Consider the following 20,238-nt stretch of genomic DNA (forward strand, 5'->3'; position numbering starts at 1 on the left):
GTGGTGCCCCAAATCCTGCGTCCCCCCACCCTGGCAGGGTGAGGGAGGGCAGCAGGTGACATCACCCTGCTGTCACAGGCTCAGGAGAGCGCTGGGTCAGGTCTGGGGCTTGGAACAGCCCCAAATCCGCATTCCCTTGAGCCCCGCCGTGGGTGTCCCAAGGCTCTGTCCTGCAGTGGCACAGGGGTCCCCAAAGGCAGTGGCTGCTCCCCTTGTCCCCCCAGCAATGCATCCCCATCCTGCTGCACCCCGAAACCTTGGGGAGGGGGTGTCACTACCTGGGGGTCCACAACCACCTCAGCAACCCCCCAGGGGTGGGACAGACGCACAGCAAAGGAGACCCCAGAGCCAAGGACGCTGACAGAGCTCGGTTATTTTCTCTTGCTGCTTTTTGTTGTTGTATCCACGGAAATACAATCACGAGAGATATATATATTATATATATACTTCTTAAATTACACAATCAATGTACAAAAACCGGGGTGCATTGCTGAGACAGGTGGTTGGTTGGGTCTTTTCTGACTTTGTGGGTTTTTTTTCCTGTACCTGGCAGGGGCTGGATGGCTCCCGCCCACCGTGCCCAGCACACGGTGCTTCCCCTGCATCCACGAGAACACGGGATCCCTGGGGCCAAAAAATTCACGAACCAACGGAGGGGGCAGGAAAGGAGCAGGAGGAGCGTGCGGGAAGCCCATGGCATTGATGCTGCTAAGGGTGATGGTATGGAAAGAAATGAGAGATGATCTGTAGGGAAGAGCTGGGGATGGCAAACGCGCCCGAGACAGGGGGTGGGGTGGCGGCAGCAGCCGTGAGAGCTGCGGGGTTGGGGACAGAGCCCAGGGGAGGAGGGGTAGAGCTCGGTGGGGACAAGCAAAGGGCAGAGCCTGCGGCCATTCCCCTGCCTTGGCGTGCCTTGATTTCAGCCGTCTTTGCCGGGCAGCTGCTCTGCCTGGGCTGTATCCTGAGCCCTCCTCCTGGGCTGCAGCTCCTGCAAGGCCGGACGATGCTCATCCCCCGTCCCTGCTCTGCTCCTGCCTCGCTTCAGGAAGGGGAGGATGGGGACCGTCCCCAGCAGTGCCCAAGGCAGTCCTCGCTATCCCAGGCTGGGCATGAAGCTGCTCCCAGCAGCACCTGGCGGGTCCTTCTCCGCACAGCGCTGGATTTTAGGGCCATCTCACCTGGATCTGGTGTGCGTTGGATTCCTGCCCACCCGAAGGGCGGTGCTGCTCCCTGCAGGCGGCACAGACCGGGCATCGGCTCGGGAGCCTCCGCCCGCTCCGGTGTGCTGACAGCCCAGCCGGGAGGAGGAGGAGGAAGCTGAGGAGATGCCAGCAAGCTCCATGGCGGGGCTGGTCCCACCTCACCTGGGCATCTCAAGGATGGCCACGGGGCTGAAGGGGACATTCACCCCCTTCCTCGGGGCGGGAGGATGAACTGGGGAGAACATGGAAACACCAAAAAAAACCAAAAACCACGGAGTCAGACTCCAATCCCTCTTGGTTTTCTGGGATGAATTTGGTTGGTCCCAGGAGCTTCGGCGCCGTGCGTTTCAGAACAGTTCCAGCCAATCAGAAGGCGGCTCATGATTTCAGTATCTTTAAAAACCAACCAGTCAGGAGCTCTCACTGGTTGGGCTTTAAGATCTTGAGGTATCGGCTTTTCGCTCAGAAAAAAAAAATAATAATTCAACTAACGTAGACGAACGGACAACGTCATCTTTCGCTTCACGTTATCTTAGAAGAAAGCGACTATGCAAAATACTCTTCGGAGACAACTCTTAAAAAAATAAAAGCTTGGTCGGAAAATATGTCTGAATCTCTAAGGGTGAGGAGTGAAGGACCAGACGGCAGAATGGCTGGTTGGCTGGTGGAGAGATGGAGACAACGGAGGGTGGATTTATCTGCTGACGGTGACGAGGAGCACACCACAAGACTTAAATTGCCTCCACATAGTTGGCGGGGTACAGCCCCAGCTGCCCGTTGTCCAAGCGCCCTTTGCACCACCCCTGCTCGTCTTCCTCACCGAGTTTGGTTAGTTCATCACCTGGAGAGGAAGGTGGAAGGGAAGAGCTCATTGCAGGTGCTGGAAATTCTCCCACCTCCTTTTTCTCCCTGGGATGGAGCTGCTGGGGGTTTGCAGGACTCATCCTCGGCACACCAGTTTGTAGGATAGAAAGGCAAGGGGTGACTCATGAGCCCTCGCGTGCCCCGTCCCCTCCCATTGCTCCTGTCCCTCCTGCCTTTGGGCTCAGCTTCTGCCTTCCCCTTTCTGACACCTCAGCTCTTTGAAGGGCTGGGCCAACCCAGAAATTATTGGAGGGATTTCACCCCCACAGCTCCAGCAGACGAGCCCCCTCCTACCTGGCACTGGCAAGGGACCATACCTGCTTTGAAGCTGAGCTCATCCTGCTCCTGCCCGTCGTAGTCGTACAGAGCCCGCACCCTCACGCCCTTCCCTGCCGACTCCTCGTCGAAGGGGTTGGCGCCGCCGTTGGCCTCGCTGGTGTTGAAGGAGTTGCTGCCCTCGTCGTCAGACCACTCGGCGCTGTAGGTCTGCCCGCGGTCATGGCTGCTCACGCTGGGAGAGAGAGGAGAGAGAGGGGTGGCTGTCACTGGGGACATCCCGCATCCCCAGTGCTTGTACAGGCACAGTCTGTGCCCCTCACAGGCCGTGCCCCTCATACTCTGTGCCTCTCAGTCCGTGCCCCTCACAGTCCGTGCCCCTCACAGTCCGTGCCCCTCACAGTCTGTGCCCCTCACAGGCTGTGCCTCTCCTTTCCCCTTCACGCCGTCTCTCACCTCCCGCGCTCGCCCGCCTGAGCCCCCGTGTCGCCCGCGCCGCTGGCGTTGGTCAGGGCCACACCCTCGCCCTTCTTCTGCTTCTCCTTCCGCGTTATCGTGTGCGTCAGGTCCGGGTTCCACTCCTGCAAGTACAGAGTGACCAAGCCCTGAGTGCCCGGCTGCCCTGCAGGGCTGCCAGCACCCAGGCAGGGCGCCCAGCCTCACCTCAAACTGGGGCCAGTTCATGGGCATGCCGGGGCCGCTGGTGCTGCGGAACCACCGCAGGTCCTCCTGCGCGTCCGACATGCGGATGGTCTGCTCCAGCTCCCGGTACACGTTGGCGTAGCTGTGGGGAGAGACGTGTTTGGGGGGCTGTGGGTCAGGTGGGGCCCTGGGGACAGCGTGGGACAGGGACAGGCCCAGGCTGCGTCGCCTGGGGACAGACTGTGGGTCCTCCAAGCCACCAGGGGGTGACAGGCTCCTGCACAGCCTCCTGCCACTCTGGCACCTCTTGGTGACCAGCATGGCCAGAATCTGCTGCCCCTACCTGCTGCTCTCAGCCAGGTTCAGGTGCCTCTTGATGTCCAGCAGCATCTCCTTGAGGAAGTTGAGCCTCTTCTCCTCGAACTGCTGGCACTGCTCGAAGACCTGCTCCATGCTCTCAATGTACTGTGGGGTGCACTTGTTCAGCTCATCCAGCACCTTCTCGTACTTCTCCTGAGTCTGCAAAGACACAGGAGGGACCCCGGTAGTACCTAGAGCACCTCAGAGGCTGTTTCAGGGTGCTGAGAGGTCTGGTTTGGGGTCACCAGAGCTGGGGAGCCCAGATTGAGCCAGGAGCCTCAGTGGGTGGAATCAGCCCCCAAAAGTGGGGTAAAATCCCTGCCCAGCTCACACTCCCCTGACCACTGCCTGCAGGTCCTTATCCTCCAGGGACACAAGGATGGGAAAATGGGAACTGATGGTGGAGAAAGCGATGTGGTGGCCATCTCCACTGGTTTCCCTTGCCCAATGCATCCAGCACAGGGCAGTGCTTCACACCTTTTGCACGTCTTGCTTGCACTTTTCCACTTTGTCTTGGAGCTTCTTCTGCTGCTCAGGAGTGTTGGACTGATCCGCCTTGCTGTTGGCTTCACGGGTCATGGCCAGCTTCTCCTCCTTGCACGCCAGGTGATAGGCTTTCTTGGCTGTCTCCAGCTGTGGGGAGGACACAGAAGGGACATCAGAGTAGCAGTCACAGCCCCCTGCCAACCCGTCTGCCTGTGGGGAGGTGCCAAATGTCTCTCCCAGCCCGGACTGGGGACACAGAGTTGGACCTGGGGACAGAGGGTTTCCCCAGGACACTCTGTGCTTCTCTCACCTCCTTGAGCTTCTTGGCCCAGGGCTTCTGGGCTTTCCGGAAGCCATCCTCAGCCTCCTTGGCCTCCTTGAAGCCCCCCATGATCTGCTTGTGGTAGGCGTCCTTCTGCCAGTTCTTGACCTTCTCGAAGTCGTCGTTCAGGAGGCTGTTCTTCACCTCCTGGTGCAGCTCGCTCACCTTGTCCGCCTCCGTCATGATCGCGGCCCACGCCTTCTCCAGGCTGCCATACTGGGGACCTGGGGGCCAGGGCGACACCTGGGGGTCACCCCACTGCCCTCACCCCCTCCATTTCTGCCAGGTGAAGCTGTGATTGCACACCCAGGTGTCCTGGGGAAAGCCTCCTGTGGGGAAGCCATGGTACCTTTCTCGATGAGCTGCCTCCACCTCTTGGACCAGTCGGTGAGCTGCTGGGCGTAGGACTTCTCGATCTTGGCCCGCTCGTGCACGCAGTTCATGAGGTCATTGCAGAGCCGGTGCCCATCGTCGATCCGCTTCACCGTGCGCTTGTAGTTCCCCACCTGGCATGGCCACGGGGACAGGCAGCTGTGGGGGCTGCGGCCACCCCGCCTGGCTCAGCCCCAGCTGCCCTGGGGTGGCTACAGGGGAAGCACCAATTGGCAGTTTGGGGGTGTAGGGATGGAGCTTTGGGTTGGAGCTGCTCAAATCCAGCTCCCTCCAATCCCTCTGTCACTCAGGGACAGCCAAGATTGAGACCTTGGGCAGAGCCACCACAGCAGGGATGTTCTCAGGCAGAGGAGGGAGGTCAGCCCCCAGCCCAGGGGACACCGTGGGTGCAGTGACAGTGGCGGTGGGGTCTGCGGGAAGAGAGAATGGCCAGGACTCACTCACCTCCCAGAAGCTGTCGGTTGTCTCCTCGGCGGCCGATGCCGACTCGTCATAGGAACCCGACATGGCTCCCGCAGGCGCTGGGGCTTTCCTGGGCAAACACCAGCCTCATGCACTGAGGGGACAGGAGAGGGGAGTCACAGGAGGTGCAGGGGACCCCCATTCCTCCTGCCAACAGCTCTGTGGGACAAACATCTGGGTACAGGGGACAGTGCCCACTCCAGGTCTGGACCTACAGGCTCTTCCAGTGCCCACCACCCACTTGGTGCCATCCAAACACCCTCAGAGCCAGCAGTGCTGGGAGGGAATCACGGGGAGCAGCACAGTGGGCACTCACTGGGCAGAGCCTGGCTCAGCACTGGGAGCTGCTGGGCGAGGGGCCATGGCAGGGTCAGGGGATGCGCCGCCCAAGAAATTCTCGTCCTGCTATTCCACCCTAATCCGTCCTGATCTTCAGAAAAACGGCATCCCCGGAACGCCACGTGGCCCCGCAGCGTGGCTTAACCCCTGAGAGCTGGGAGGGGGTCGGTGGCTGGGGGTGGCACTGCACGGGGACAGAGCAGGGACTGTGGTGGCCGTTTCCTAGGCGTCCTCCTCATCGTCCCCATCCTGACCTGGATTTGGACGGTGTTTCCACAGGAAAGCACTGGGCCTATCCTGCATGGCATCTGCCACCGGGATGGGGACAAGATGGCCATGGACAGCTCAAATTTCCTCCTGCTCTGTCCCTAAAAGGGCTGAGAGGGATGTGGCCGTGAACATCACACACCATCCCTTCCTTGGGGAGGTGGGATGGGCGGAGGAAGGCCTGTGCTCTGCCCTGTGGTGGGGTGGCAGGGCACAGCTGGGAGCACAGGGTCCCATGGGGAGCACTGGTGAGTGCCCACGCTCTCCAGCTGTGCGCACAGCTGGCCCTGAGGTGTCCCCAGGCCGGGGCAGGGGACAGCCCTAGGAGGACGGGGACCTGAAACAGTTACTGGAGCACAGCGCAGGGCTCGCTGTGCTGGAAGTAACAGGGCCCGGCAGGGATTTAGTGATATAACCAGGGAGGCACCAATCCCCTCCACCCTCCCCAGACGGTTAAAAATAAACGCGTGACTGTCCCTCGCTCCGCCGCCGAGACGCAGATGGGTGGGGGACAGCAGGGTCCTCCTGCAGCTGGCAGCACGCAGCGCCCGCGCCTGCCTGGCACCCACGGAGCCGCCACCGCCACTGCCTGGCACCCACAGTGCTGCCACCGCCACTGCCTGGCACCCACAGTGCTGCTACCACTCCTCCTAGCACCCACGGCATGGCCACCACCACTGCCTGGCACCCACGGCACCACCACTGCCTGGCACCCACAGCACTGCCACCACTCCTCCCAGCACCCATGGCACGGCCACTGTCCCTGCCTGGCACCCACAGGAGCACTGTGCCTGGCACCGACGGCAGCACCACCGCCACTGCCTGGCACCCAGAGCGCCAACACTACTGCTGCCTGGCACCCACAGCGCTGCCACCGCCGTCCCCACCCCAGCAGGCTGCCCCGGGGCACCTGCAGTGGTGACAGAGCACATGGTGGCACAGCCCCAAGGGACCCTGCAGGTGCTGCGTGCATCATCCCCCCTGAAAGCTGCAGGCACAGGGTGTTGTGCCCTGGGTTTACTGCATGGCATGGCATGGCAAGGGCACCCTCAGGGTGACAGCTCCAGCGTGCCAGGGCTGGGATGGGGACGGCAGGGAGGGAGCACACCCATGGCTGGGCGTACCCCAGGACCCACGGGCACAGCGTCAGCCCCTGCTGCCCCAACAAGCCACTCATGCCAGGGGGCACTGCAGACACGGCTGCTGCAGCTCCCTCTCCGAGCCACTACCTGGTCCGAGCCGCAGCCTGGGGGTTATTTTTGGCTCTGCATCACTTCCCAGCCAACGCTGCTGCCTCGGCGCCACGCTCCCGCCTGTGCTCCACGCACGACCATCCTTGCACGTGAGAGTGCCCACCGTGCCAGGCTGCCTCGGCCGCCTGTGCCACGCGTGCCAGCCCCCTGCCAGCCCTGCCAGCCCCCGGCCCTGCCAGCACAGCCCATCACCTCGCATCAGGGCGGCCGGCGGTGATGCCTGGCGCCTGCAGAGCCGGCGGCCGAGCTGCGGCGTGGAGAGCTGCCAGCCCCAGCCAGGCGCTGCTGCTTGGGTACCCCGGGCCTGGGGGGCTCTGCTGCAGCCCCTCGCCTCCACGGAGCTGCCAGGGAGAAGCCACAGAGCGTTTGGCATCAAGTGACAGCAGAGTATGTCCCAGCTCCTGCTCCACGTGCCCTTGGGCTGCTGCTCCTGCAGAAGCGGCCCCGCTGCGTCTCTGCTGTCAGCACGCTCGGTGCTGGGCACTGACACAGCTCTCCTCACCCTCCAGGCAGCTCCTGCTGCTGCAGGGGGGTCTCTGCCCTCTGTGGGGGCCGGGCTGTGGCCGTGGCCCTGCACAGGCTGGAGGCTGCTGCAATGCAGAGGCTGGTGCTGCTGACACCGCGGGCACGGCATGGGCAGCTGCCCGCACCCCCGTGGCAGAGCCCTGGCTGGCAGAGCCCTGTCCCCAGCGAGGTGGGACAGACCAGTCCTGCTTTCCCCTCTCCCCAGGTCGCTCTCTCCAGGTGTGTTTGTTGTTCCAGACCCAGCATCTCTCCTGCAGCCAAGATCAGGGCATGGGGATGTCACACTCCTGCCCCTGGGCACCTTGGCTGAGCCTGGTGGGGACCAGGGGCAGGAGTGACTGCAGAGCCTCTGGGCCAGGTTCCTCTGCTGCCAAGAGCATCCAGGGCAGGGGGGAAGACACACTGGGAGCTGCACTGGTCTGTGGGAACCCAAGCAAGTGGGCTGGGACTCGGGCTTTTGGCTACAGGAAAGGTCATTTGCTCCCCCTTAGCACGGGGCTGCTTGAGGGTCCATTTTGGGGTGCAGAGCCAATGCCACCATGACGCACCACTGTGGCCATTGGTGGCAAAGACAAATGGAGTCAGCCAAGGAGGTCCAGAGGAGCCTGGCAGCACCATCTCCCATCATGGGAGATGCTGGAGCTGCTGTGCTGCATCCACCGTGGGTATCAGTGCCCATGTTCTGCTCTCACTGCGGCCACACACAGGGGGTGGAGGTGGCCACACACAGGGCCTGAAGTGGCTGCACACGGAGGGTGAAGTGGCCACCTTTGGGGGCTGAAGTGGCCAAGGCACAGCAGCAGGTCCCAGGGAGAACCCGTGACACTGACGTGTGTCACAAGAGGCTTTGCAGCTGCAGGAGGTGTGCCTGGTTTGCTGCTCAGTGTGACCCAGCTGAGAGGCTGTGGGATTCCCACCCCAGGGCTGGTCTGTGTGTCCCATGGGGCTCCTGGGGCTGGCAGGGGGCAGAGCTCAGGGGGCCAGGGGGTGTGCAGAGGTTTGGCTGTCGTGTGGCTGAAGCGTGGCCCCCTCCAGAGCCCACGGGGACCCTGTGAGGAAAGGGTTAAGTGGGTGCTGCTGATTCACGCTGGCAGCTCCGCATCAGCAGCGCCCAGGGCTCAGGGCTGAGCAGCCTCAGCACCCATCCTGCCCCCTCACCATCAGACCAAGCCCAGTGCCAGGCAGGTGGTGAGCCTGGGCCCTTCCAGGGTACTGTCCCCATGGGAGCAGGCCCGTGTAGGGTCCCTCCTGCATTCCCTGGCAAAGCCCCTTTGGCTGCAACATGAGCAAGGCTGGAGCCCTTGGGCAAAGAGCCAAACCCAGAACGGTGGGTGATTCCCCATGGGATTTCAGCCAGAGCAGCACCATGAGGCTGCCCAGGACCCAGCAGGGCATGAGGTGGCTGCAAGGACAGCAGGACCCTGGAGGGGACACTTTGGTAATGCTGGGAAACTCCTGGGAGCCACTTTTCCAAGGAACCCTGGGTGGGATGTGCCTATGGCAGCCTCCTTGCTTCCATCAGGGTCATCTGCACTGATGGGGGATCTGAGGCCTGGGGACCTGCTGGACCCTGCAGGTTCAGGGCTTGTGGGCTCCCCCAAACCAGAGAGGAGGTTCAGTGACCCAGGAGCAGCAGCAGGAGCCTCGTGTCCTGTGCACAGACGGGAGCCTGCCGGGGGCCAGGTGCTGCCAGGCTGCAGTAGCCGGGGGAGATGCGTTCGCTCCAAGCCCTGGCAGGGATCGGCTTCACAGCTCATGTGAGCTCTGCAGAGAGCTTCCCCTTCCCCCTGAGCTCCCAAAACCTCCCTGCTCAGGGCACCCATTAATCTTCCAGGGATTTTAGGAGCCTCGTGCAAAAATTTTGGGAGGCTTGCTTGGCGTTTGCAGATAACGCAAGTGTCTCTCCTGGGGAGGCTGCAGCCCAGCTCAGGGACAGAGGATGTGCCGGGAATGCGGATGGGGAGCGTGGATGGGGATCCCTGGAGGGGCAGCAGCAGCAGGATTGCCAACACCCTGCATGTGCTCAGGCCCGGGGAAGGGACAGGGGGCTCAGCTTCAGCCGGGGGCTGCTCTGGCTGCCCAGCTCTGCAGCTCTGCCTCATCCTGCCGTGGTAAACAAGGCTGCTCGGACAGCGAGCAGGGATTTGTGCAGTCCCGGGAGCCGGGTTCAGGCAGAAATCCAAAGATGAGGTTTGCAATTAAAGGCAGAAGTGGCAACGGGGATGGTGGAGGATACGGCGGTGCCATCCCCCCGCAGCAGGGAGGGGACACGGAGCGTCACGCGCTGCCACGGGGGTCCTGTCCCCTGAGCCTCGGGGGGATGGACCCGACGCTGGCGGTGACAGGAGGCAAATGGGGCTGCTGGGAGCAGGGAAGCTGGAGGGACAGTGGAATTTCAGCTGTCTGTGGTGGGGAAGCAGACCTGGAGCCAGAGGGGATGGGAAAGTGGGGAGATGGGGGGGCAGCAAGGGAGAAGCTGGGGGGACACGGCTGAAAAGAGGGGGGTCAGTGATGGGTAAGATGTTTACTTGGGCAGGGGGACAGCAATGACAGGGACAGCACAAGTTCACCCCGTTATTTGCAGATGGGGAAACTGAGGCACAAGCCCGGGAGTGCGGCAGCATTGCAGAGGGGGTGTCCCTGTCCCCAGCACCCCACTGGACACACGGAGGGGGTGAAGGTCATATCCCCCCCCCCCAACCTCCCTGGCTTGCAGAAGGGATCAGGGGACGCTGTGTCCTGCCGGGGGGTGCAAAGCCATGCCTTACTGCCCGGACCTTGCACAGCAAGCCCCCCGCCATCCCCCCATCTCCGCAAGGGACCCGGGCATCCCTCACCCCATCCCGGCGAGGGACCCGGGCATCCCGCACCCATCCCCGCAAGGGACCGGGCGTCCCTCTCCTGGTCGCCGCAGTGCACCCGGCTGTCCCCGCGGGGGCCGCGCTCACCTGCCGGGGGCCGGGGGGGCCGGGGGCCCGAGGCCGGGGCCGGGGCTCCGCTCGCTCCGCTCCGCTCGCTCCGCTCCCGCCGGGCAGCGGCGGCGCGCACGGCCGCGGGCACGCGCCTGCCCGAGCCCGTTGCCATGGCAACCGGGATGGAGCCGCTGCTGCGAAAATCATCGGGGGGGGGGGCGGAGGGGGGGGACGGACCCCCCCCCATCCCCGAGTCCGCGCCCACCCCGAGGTTCCGCACTGCCGCCAGCCCCCGCAGGACCCCCGGCCCCAGACCCCCGCCCAGGGCACCCACCGGGGCCGCCCCACTGCGGGGCCGCGGCCCGGGGGCACAGCCCCCACGGCAGAGCGATGGTGGGGTCGGGCCCCGGGCCCCGTTAGGGCCTAATCGGACTCGTTTTCCCCGGGCCATGAGGCGGGGGGGCTCTTTGGGGACCCCCCCCCGGGGTTCCTGTCCTGTTACCCCGGGGGTCGCTGTCCCTCCTGCACGGGACGGGACGGAGCCATGCCCTCCCTCCGCTGCTGCCCCGGCCTCTCTGTCACCCCCGCGGATGCAGGGGGGTTTTGGGGCTGAGCCACAGCTTTTGCGGGAACAAACACCCCAAAACGCCTTCGGAGAGGCAGCCGGTGCCGCCTCCTTGCCAAATGTGCCAGCTGGGAACAGGCTGGCAAGGGAATCGGGAACAGTCTTTTCCCCCCGGCAGGGCTGGGGAAGGGGGTGAGGGTGCTGCACACCCCAAGGCTCCTTGGAGGGGAGCAGGGCAGCTCCCCCTCGCTGCCATCTGCCCATCTGCCTCCTCCCAAGCCCCGGGGCTCATGCTCGGGGTCACCGGGCTCGTGACAGGATGGGATTCCCGGGGGCAGAGGGGGCTGGAAGCGTCGGGAGGCAGGCAGGATGCGGGTGGGGGTGATGACAGGCTCCCCGACACTGCGCCCGCATCCCCCCGCGAGCGGGGGATGTCAGGGAAATTAAAAGCCAGCAGGAGACGAGAGCGTCCAGGCGAGTAACCGAAGCCGCTGCAGAAGCCGCAGTAATGAGGCTGCCGGGGCCGCTGCCGCCGGGATCGGGTTGCCCGGAGAATGCGACCCGGTCCCGGGGGGCTCTGCCGGCCTCCGACGCCGGCTCAGCTTTCCCCTGCCGAGCGCCTCGGACTGCCTAATGAAGCTCGGTGGGGCTCTCCAGCCCGCCTGCCTTCCGGCTCCCGTGCCACCCGAGCCAGCACAGCTCATGGCCAACAGAGCGTCCCCAGGAAGGTTTCACACACCGAGGGTTTAATGTCCCCAGCCCCAAACAGGAGTGGGATGGATGGTGGTTCCTCCACGAACAGGGAATCTGGTTTCACACCCTGAGACCGCGGGGGTTCAATGTCCCCGGCCCCAAACAGGAGCGGGATGATGGTGGCTCCTTCAGGATCAGGGGACCTGGTTTCACACTCTGAGACCCCGGGGGTTCAACGTCCCCAGCCCCAAACAGGAGTGCGATGATGGTGGCTCCTTTAGGAGCTGGGGATCTGCTTTCACACCCTGAGACCCCGGGGGTTCAATGTCCCCGGCCCCAAACAGGAGTGCGATGATGGTGGTTCCTTCAGGAGCAGGGGATCTTTGCCGGCTGGCGTTTCAGGGTGACGAACCAGAGCGTGCTGAATGTCTCTGCTCATGGTCCTTTCAAGCAGTGAGTTGGTAGTTCTCAGCACAGGGTCACCACTGGGATGTCCCAGCTGCCACCTGCCCTGAGGGGAAAATGTCCTTGGCATTAAACATGAGGTGACAAACGCTCCCCAGGATGGTGGCAGGGGGACCTCAATGACTTGGGGAGGTTCCCCAGTGCAAAGAGCCATTGCCACCAGCTCTGTGGGCTGTGCAGGTGGCACCAGCTCAGGTCTCCTTCCCTGCAGCTTGGGCTGTTCCACGCAGGGAGCAGGTGGGAGCTCTGCCTCCTCAGTTCCTTCACCAAAAACTCGGTCACGACAAACTTTTCCCCGGCTCTCACCATCCCACCGTTTACTGTTTGCAGTGGTAAGTCACTTCTCCTCCTCTAAATGAGTTTCCTTGTGGGAAGCAGCAGACGGTATTGGCAGGAAATAAGCCCTGATTTATGGGGCCACTTGCCTCTCTGGAATTACAGCTCCGTGAGCGCAAGCGGAGGAGTCAGAGCACATGAGCCCACACCGTGATCCCGGCGAGGCAGAGCGGGCAGGAATGAAGAGATGCCACCAGGGATCAGCCGCCTGCCCGTCAGCCAGGCAGGAGCGCCGGCCCTCGCCCGAACGGGGGGGTTTGAACACAGCCAGCCCCAGCGAGGAGGGGAAACGCGTTCTCTAAATCCCGATAGATCCCCGAGTTGTGGGGCTCGCTGTTTATGGGAGAGCCCACGGGCCGTCCAGGGAAGGCTGGTGTGGATGGGGGCAGAGGGCATGGAGGATCCCGAGCCCATTCCTGCCCTCCAGAGCCTCTTCCCAGGGCAGGGCAGAGCGGCAGCTGCAGTTTGGGGCCGGATGGGGCCGGTGCCCCACGCTCGCCCCATGCCCGGCCTGCGCCGCCGCTGCGGATGCGCCGCCGGTCCCAGGAGCCCTCCGGGGAGCTGGGAGAATGCAAGCGCTACTTTGCATCTCTAATTAGCCGCGGAGGATAATTGGCGGCTCTGCGGCAGACAGGCAGCCATTGTGGAGGGCCCCGCGCGGGGCAGGTGCTCCCAGAAACCCAAATCCCACCGAAACAATTCCCTGCTTGTCTGCCTGCGGCCGGCCGGGGCATCCTCCGAGCCCTTCCGGGGAAGGGGCTGGGGCAGGCACATAAAGGCTCCATTTTTCCTGGGAAGCAGCGTGGGGCTGGCTGCAGGCAGCTGCCCAGGAGCCCGCACATTCCCCCCGGCACAGCGCTGCTGGGGCTCGCTGCCCCCGGCCCCGCCTGCTGTGCCACGCCGGGGACAGACGGACACTGCCCGGCCGCCCCTGCGAGCTGCGGGCTGGATGCGGCCTCTCCTCCTCCTCCTCCTCCTCCTCCTCCTCCAGGAGCATCCGCGGGAGCTCAGCAGGTCCCGAGTTTGCCTTCGAGGCGTTGCACAAACTCCGGCCAGGTTGGCACCCCCGGGACAAAGTCTGTGCCCGGGCAGAGCCGTGCCAGGCTCCATCCCCGTGCCCGGGCAGGGAGCAGCACGGCTGGCACGGGGCATTCCCGGCGAGGGGGATCCCACACTGAGCCCAGCCCAGGCTGCGGGCTCAGGACGTGGCCCCGGTCGGGGCTGACACGCTTTGCTGGTGTCCCTTCCCTTGTGCACGTCACTGTCGGTCCCTGCCGGTGCCTGGGCTCATTTCCCTCAATCCTCGCACGGTTCAGCCCCGCTCCCGTCCTGAGGCAGCCCCTCCGGCGGCCGCACACCTCGGGAGGAGGATGAGGAGGAAGAGGAGGGAGAGAAGGCGGCCAGGGGGGCACAGACCAGGGCGGACCCCGGGGCAGGGCAGCACCTCCCGCTCCTGCCGAGCCGCTGCCGGGTGAATTCCCAGGTTTTCTCTGCGCTCCTGCAAAGGGAGCACAAAACCCCAGGAGGGGGAAAGGACCCTCGGGGTTTTGGGGTCAGGGAGCCGCAGTGCCTGATCTCTGCTTGGCTTAGGGCTGGGGTTTGCCCGGAGAAGGCGACGCGGGGGCCGAGGGATGCGGGAGCAGCCGGGGAGGCTGCCGGGAGAGCTCTAATCCGTTTAGCAAAGCACTTGCTTTGCCATTTCCGAGGCGGGAGGTGCAGGAGCTGTGATCTGCTGCAGCACAGGCAAGGACAGCGACAGCGACAGCGTCCGCAGCGTGTCCGGGCAGCAGGGACAGCTCCAGCCCCGCGGGACGGGCCGGGCCATGCCGCGATTGTCGCAGCATCCTTGGGGTCACCCCGCGGAGCTTCGCCCCAGCTCCGTCCATGGTGGCCCCGAAAGGAAGAACGGAGGGGGTGACACGGCAGCAAAGCCCCGGGATGGCACCGGGCGGCCCACGGCGCATCCCTCGATCCCTCCCGTTCCCCGCCCGGCACGGTCCGGCACGAGTTGGGAATCACTTAAACCGGGTCGGGGGCGGACCGGGTTCAAGCAGCGGCGGGGACAGCGCTGTGACAGCGCCCCGGTGCCCGGCACCCCTGCGCCCCCCGGGACAGCCCTGTAACCCCTGTGCCCCCGGGACAGCCCCGCGCCCCCCGCCCGCCCCGCCGGCCGTACCTCGGGGCCGCGGGGACAGCGGCGGAGCCTCTCCCGGGGCCGGCGCTGCGCATCGCGGGCAGGTCGCGGCAGATGGGGCGGAGGGAGGGGGTAAAGATCAGCTCGGAGATTAGGGCGGCATTTTTAGCCGACCAATCCCCGGCCCGGCGCGGCGGCTCGTCGGCCGTGCAAGGTGACAGCGCTCCCGCCGCGGGGACGGCGATGGGCACCGGGGCACCGGGGGTCCCTGCGCCCGCCGAGGGGACGGCGGTGAGCCCCGGAGCACCGGGGGTCCCCCCGCCCCTCCTGCTGCCCCCGGCCCCGCTCCGGGGTGCCCGGTGCCCGCCGTGTTCATTCAGGACGTGTCCCCCTCCCCCGGAGCCGCTCCGTTCGCTCCCGGGGGTTCGAACCCCCAAACCGGGCGGGACAGAACGGACCGAGGGGACACGGCTGCAGTGAAACCCTTCGGGAACGAGAGCCCCGCTCGGGGATCGGGGCAACCGCGGCTCTCCGGGATCCCGGGCAGGGCGTCACAGCCCCGCTCCGAGGGACACCGGGCACGGCTGGGGATGTGCGGGGATGGCACGACTGGAGGTGACACGGGGATGACACGGCTGGGGATGACACGGCGATGGCACGGCTGGGGGTGAGACGGGAATGGCACGGCTGGGGATATGCGGGGATGGCATGGCTGAGGGTGACACGGGGATGTCACGGCTGGGGTTGACACGGGGATGTCACGGCTGGGGACGTGTGGGGATGTCACGGCTGGAGGTGACACGGGTGGGGAGGGAGCGGGTGTCGCCCCCTGTCCCCATCAGGCACCGCAGCGGGCCGCCCGTTCCCAGGCGGGAGGGGGCCTGCGCTCTGCACAGGCAGTGCCGTGGCCACCCCCGCCGCCGGGGGCCTTGGCGCGGCGGAAGCGGCGGTCCGGCGCACGCGCAGTCCTTTCCGGTCGGGCCCCGCCGCCGCCGCCACGGTGAGGCCGCGCTCGGGCCATCGGCCGCGCATCCCCGCCATCCCGGGGCCTGGGCCCCCTTGTGGGGCATGTCCGTGATCGGGGCTCCAGCCCGGCCGTGTGGGGAGGGAGGGATTGGGGGCAGCAGGCCGCGGGACGTCCGGCGCTGGTACCGGGGCCTCCCGGCCCGTGCGGTGCCGCGGGGGTGGTCCGTGATCCGCGGGGGGTCAGTCATGCCGAGCACGGAGAGCCCCGGACCCGGCTGGTCTGGGAGCACCGCCCGTAGCCGATTTCCCGTGCTGGGGGCGCTGCCGGGATCGGTTCCGGCTCCCGGAGGGGCGAGAGGCTCCCACGGCTCCCGGTTCCCGCGTTCGGTTTGATTTAACGGCAGCACCAACAGCATCCGTGGCGGGGCTGCCCGAGCCGCGGCCCTGCCCCCGCTGTGCCCGGGATGATTTAAGGAGCCAAAGCTGGCAGTGCTCGGTTTTCCCTCCCGGGAAGCGCAGCTCGGGGGTACCGCGATCGCTGTCCCCGGTGCAGCTGTTGGTGCCCGAATGTCACCGAGCCCCGCTTGCTGTGCCCTGTGCAGATGTTGATGCCCAAGAAGAACCGAATCGCCATCTATGAGCTGCTCTTCAAGGAGGGCGTGATGGTGGCCAAGAAGGACGTGCACATGCCCAAGCACCCCGAGCTGGTGGACAAGAACGTGCCCAACCTGCACGTCATGAAAGCCATGCAGGTGGGAGGGCACGGGGGTGGCACGGAGCAGGGATTGCCCAGAGAATGAATCCGTTTGGGTTTAGGGGAAATGGACATCCTTGAGTTAGAAAACAGCTGTGTAGCCTGAGTGGCTGTTCTGGTGAAAAGCCTGTGCTCAGAGAAGCTGCTTCAGTGGAGGGCTGAGATAAGGGGGGGAGGCAGGGGTGTGGGGGTCCCTGGGATGGTGCTGTTTGCATGAGAATTGTCCCTGTCCCTGTTCCCCTCTGCCCTGCTGACCCCCGGTGTGTGTGAGGAGCTGGGAGAGGCTGGAAATGGAGGTGACTGGGAGTAACTGGGATTGACTGGGAGTAACTGGGAGCTGTCCCCGCAGTCCCTCAAGTCCCGGGGCTACGTGAAGGAGCAGTTTGCCTGGAGACACTTCTACTGGTACCTGACCAACGAGGGCATCCAGTACCTGCGGGATTACCTGCACCTGCCCCCCGAGATCGTCCCGGCCACGCTGCGCCGCAGCCGCCCCGAGACCGGCCGGCCCCGGCCCAAAGGTCAGCTCAGGGGGGCACAGGGGGCTGGGCAGCCAGGGCACTGCCAGATCCGTGCCATTGGGTGGGAAATTGTGAGCAGAGCAAGGAAATGTGGGTGGGGTTTGTGATTTTTAAGTTGGAAGTGGAGTGGTGTTCGCTGAGAGGGGTGGGGAGAGCTGGGACACACAGGGACATGCCCTGAGTGGGAATTGGCCATCCCCAGGAACTGGGATTGCTGGGACACACAGGGACGTGCCCTGAGTGGGAATTGGCCATCCCTAGGGACTGGGATTGCTGGGACACACAGGGACGTGCCCTGAGTGGGAATTGGCCATCCCTAGGGACTGGGATTGCTGGGACACACAGGGACGTGCCCTGAGTGGGAATTGGCCATCCGCAGGGACTGGGATTGCTGGGAGCGCACCTGGGTGGTGGGTGTGTGGAGGAGATGCTGTCCAGGGCTGGTGAGCCCCACCTGGCATCACCTGTGGCCAGGTTGGGTGTCCCCTCTGTTGCGTGTCCCCACTGTGGGACTCTGAATGTGCTTCTTCTGGGACAGGGCTTGTTAAAAGTTAACAGCAAACTCCTGCTGGGGGAGCAGCAGAGCCCACAAAGATGCTGAGGGGTTTGGAGCATCTCTGTGAGGAGAGACTGAGGGAGCTGGGCCTGGTTAGGATGGAGGAGAGGACACAAATACCCACAGAAATGCCCAGGGGGTGTACCAGGGGATGCTGCCAGACTCTGCTCACTGGTGCCCCATGGCAGGACATGAGCAGTGGCCAGAAACTCAAATACAGTGAGTTCTACCTCAGCATGAGGAAGATTTCCACGTGGGTGGCAGAGCCCTGGAACAGCTGCCCAGGGAGGGTGTGGGGTCTCCCTCTCCAGACCCACCTGGACTCATTCTTGTGTCACCTGCTCTGAGTGGCCCTGCCTGGAGAGGGGTTGGACTGGGTGATTCCAGATGAGCCCCAGCTGCTCTGTGATCCTCTGTGTTGGACTTGCAGCTCTGATTTTCCCTTGGTGGGCTTCACACCCCCAGGTGCAGGCGGTGCAGCCAGATGTGCTCTGGCTCTGGAGGATCACATGGGTTGTGCTTTTTGGCTTCTGAGGCCAGGGGGTGCTGGCAGTTCACCCCCAGCTGCTGCAATTTGTGTCTGAGCCAAACAAAACGGGAGCATCACCTGCTTCAAAGGAAGGAATTGCAGAAAAACTGGGAATTTGCTGCTTTCTTTGATCTCTGAGTTGCTTGGATGTTCCAAGATTTGTTCTTTAGATGCTGTGTTTATCCAGTGAGCTTAAGGGAGCTGCATCCCTGCTGGAGGGAGGGAGGATGGCAGCCTCTGGCTGGGGGTTGTGCAGGAGGAGCTGTGTGGGGTGTCACAGGATTGTCCTGCTGCTGGAACCCTCCTCAGCCCCATCTGGGCAGGGATTTTTGGAAGGATTGCACTTGGTGCTCTTTTTTGCTATGGATGACCTGCTTGAGGCAGCAGCAGTCTGGGAGACACAGAGGTGGTGGAGTAAAAGAATTATTGCAAGAACTGGGTTTTTTTATGGCCAAACCAATGCATGGGGATGTGCAGGAGGGCACTGGGGTGTGCCAGGCACAGCTGGGTCCTGTCTGGGTGGGCAGACCCCAGCCTGGGCTCCAGGGACACATCCCAGCCCCTGAGACAAGGTGGTCCCACCACAGCTGGGTGTTCCTGCAGCAGTTTTGTCTGGTTTTAATCTGAGATCCCACAAATAATCTGCTTTTACTGTCCTGAACATGTTCTGTGGGGGGATTTGGGGTACTGACAGTGTGGCTGTTTCAGGTTGGGGTGAGAATTCCATCCTGCAGTTTGGGACTCAGCTGTGCTCAGGCTTGTCAGCCATGTCAGATTCCCAGTATTTCTGGGATTTTTACCAACAATAACATTCAGCCCTAGCTTGATGACCAGAAGACTGTTGAGATGATGCTGTAAACCCACTTCTCACATTATTTAACTTCCACCCTGCCACAAGCTGGGACACTTGAGCAGATTTCACCCTTCCGGTGAAGTTCCCTTTAGTAAATCACCGTTCTCCTTTGGCGTATTCTCCCGAGCTGCCCCGGGTGCAGCACTGCTGTCAGACCCGGTGCTGTTCTGCACCTTGGGCTGCAGGAGGTTGTGTTTGAGCCTGGCAGAGCAGGGGCTGAGCTGTGCTCTGTGTTGCAGGCCTGGAGGGCGAGCGCCCGGCGCGGCTGACGCGGGGCGAGGCTGACCGGGACACGTACCGCCGCAGCGCCGTGCCACGTGAGTGTGCCCCCTGTGCCCCTCCCAGGGACAATTGCCCCAGCTCCAGGGCTCCTCTCAGAGGGAAAAGGGGAAGATGAGACTCTTGGCATACTTTAGAGTCTGTATGTGAGGGTGGATGGGAGGTGTGCTGGAGTTTTGTCCGGCTGAGCTGTTTTCCCTGGGGTTGGTTCAGTAATTCTCAAACACGCTCAGTTACAGCTGTTGCTTTGCTGTGTTTAGCCCCAGTTTTAGTTCTGTGGGGTGGTTAAAGCTTTGCTCCCAGGCAGGGGGTTCTGTGGGCACTGACTGCTTCTCTTTCTGCAGCTGGTGCTGACAAGAAGGCTGAGGCTGGTGCTGGAGCAGCCACGGAATTCCAGTTTGTAAGTGTTTGCATTTGAGCTTTGCTTCCTGTTTTTGAAGGCTTTGGTGGGAGAAGCTGAAAGGTCCTGCCTGTGGGATTCTGAGGGTGTCAGAGGGGCTGGAAACTGTCACCCTTCACACACAGCTTGCTTGCTGTGGGGAAAGGATGTGGTGGGACAGAGGCCAGTGACAACTTTGAGTGCAAGCTGAGCTCTTTGGAGATCCATGGTTTTATACTTCAAAAATAACAGTATTTTAGATGTGATCCACAGAGCTGGCTGGAATGGGTTGATGCTGGTGGCACTCACCTGGCTGACCTGTGCCATCAGAGAGCTTTGGTGATGATTGTTTTTGCTGTCATTACTTGGCACTGTGATTTCTAACACTCTCCTTTTGCTGTTGCAGAGAGGTGGATTCGGTCGTGGACGTGGTCAGCCCCCACAGTAGAACTTTGTGCTCATGTTTTGTGTATAATAAAAGGGGTGAAAATGAAAATGCCACTGGGTTCACGCCTGTGTCTGTGTGAAGTGCACAAACAGAGCTCACCAAGTGCAGCGTGATTCACATCTTTGGCATCTGGAGCAGCACTTTGGGAGTGGCTAAATGCAGGTTCTGGTGCAGGAACTGTGCAGGTTTAGGGGGTGTGGAGGTGAGTCCTGGAGGAATGCAGGAGCGTTTCCCATCTGCCCAGGGCCATGCTGATTTCCGGCCGTGCAGCAGCGCTGGGCTGGGGCTGAGCTGTGCTGCCGATGGAAAACTCAGCTGTGCCAGCCCGTGTCCCTCTGATGGGGACACAGCCCGCGTGGGCGGCTCCGCGTGTCCTGCCCCGCTGCGCTGTCACCTGGGCTGTCACTTGGGGGGGACCGAGGGCGGGGTTGGCGGCAGCACCGGGAGGGGGAGCGAG

At 63.4% G+C, this 20,238-nt stretch overlaps 2 protein-coding genes across 3 annotated transcripts; one reads left to right on the forward strand and one right to left on the reverse strand.

Annotated features, from left to right (window-relative positions):
- Nucleotides 1-353: 353 nt before the first annotated feature.
- On the reverse strand, nt 354-14,639 carry PACSIN1 (protein kinase C and casein kinase substrate in neurons 1). Of its 2 annotated transcripts, none has more exons than XM_054294030.1 (10): nt 14,539-14,639; nt 4,990-5,101; nt 4,502-4,658; nt 4,141-4,376; nt 3,822-3,977; nt 3,328-3,503; nt 3,006-3,126; nt 2,799-2,923; nt 2,384-2,577; nt 354-2,043 (listed from the first exon to the last, which is right to left on the reverse strand). In XM_054294030.1, exons 2-10 carry the CDS (start codon nt 5,050-5,052, stop codon nt 1,934-1,936), a joined length of 1,338 nt encoding a protein of 445 aa, XP_054150005.1. In that variant the 5' UTR covers nt 5,053-5,101; nt 14,539-14,639; the 3' UTR covers nt 354-1,933. The 2 variants fall into 2 exon arrangements, with proteins under 2 accessions (XP_054150005.1, XP_054150006.1); XM_054294031.1 differs by lacking the exon at nt 14,539-14,639 and adding an exon at nt 10,340-10,422.
- Nucleotides 14,640-15,414: 775 nt separating this feature from the next.
- Nucleotides 15,415-19,829, forward strand: RPS10 (ribosomal protein S10). The gene is made up of 6 exons (XM_054294038.1): nt 15,415-15,496; nt 16,065-16,214; nt 16,566-16,737; nt 18,915-18,992; nt 19,299-19,354; nt 19,740-19,829. Exons 2-6 carry the CDS (start codon nt 16,065-16,067, stop codon nt 19,779-19,781), a joined length of 498 nt encoding a protein of 165 aa, XP_054150013.1. The 5' UTR covers nt 15,415-15,496; the 3' UTR covers nt 19,782-19,829.
- Nucleotides 19,830-20,238: the final 409 nt, after the last annotated feature.

Source organism: Melozone crissalis, unplaced genomic scaffold, assembly GCF_028551555.1.
Source record: "Melozone crissalis strain CALT ecotype California unplaced genomic scaffold, PUWL_Pcris_2 ptg000198l_1, whole genome shotgun sequence".
NCBI lineage: Eukaryota > Metazoa > Chordata > Aves > Passeriformes > Passerellidae > Melozone > Melozone crissalis.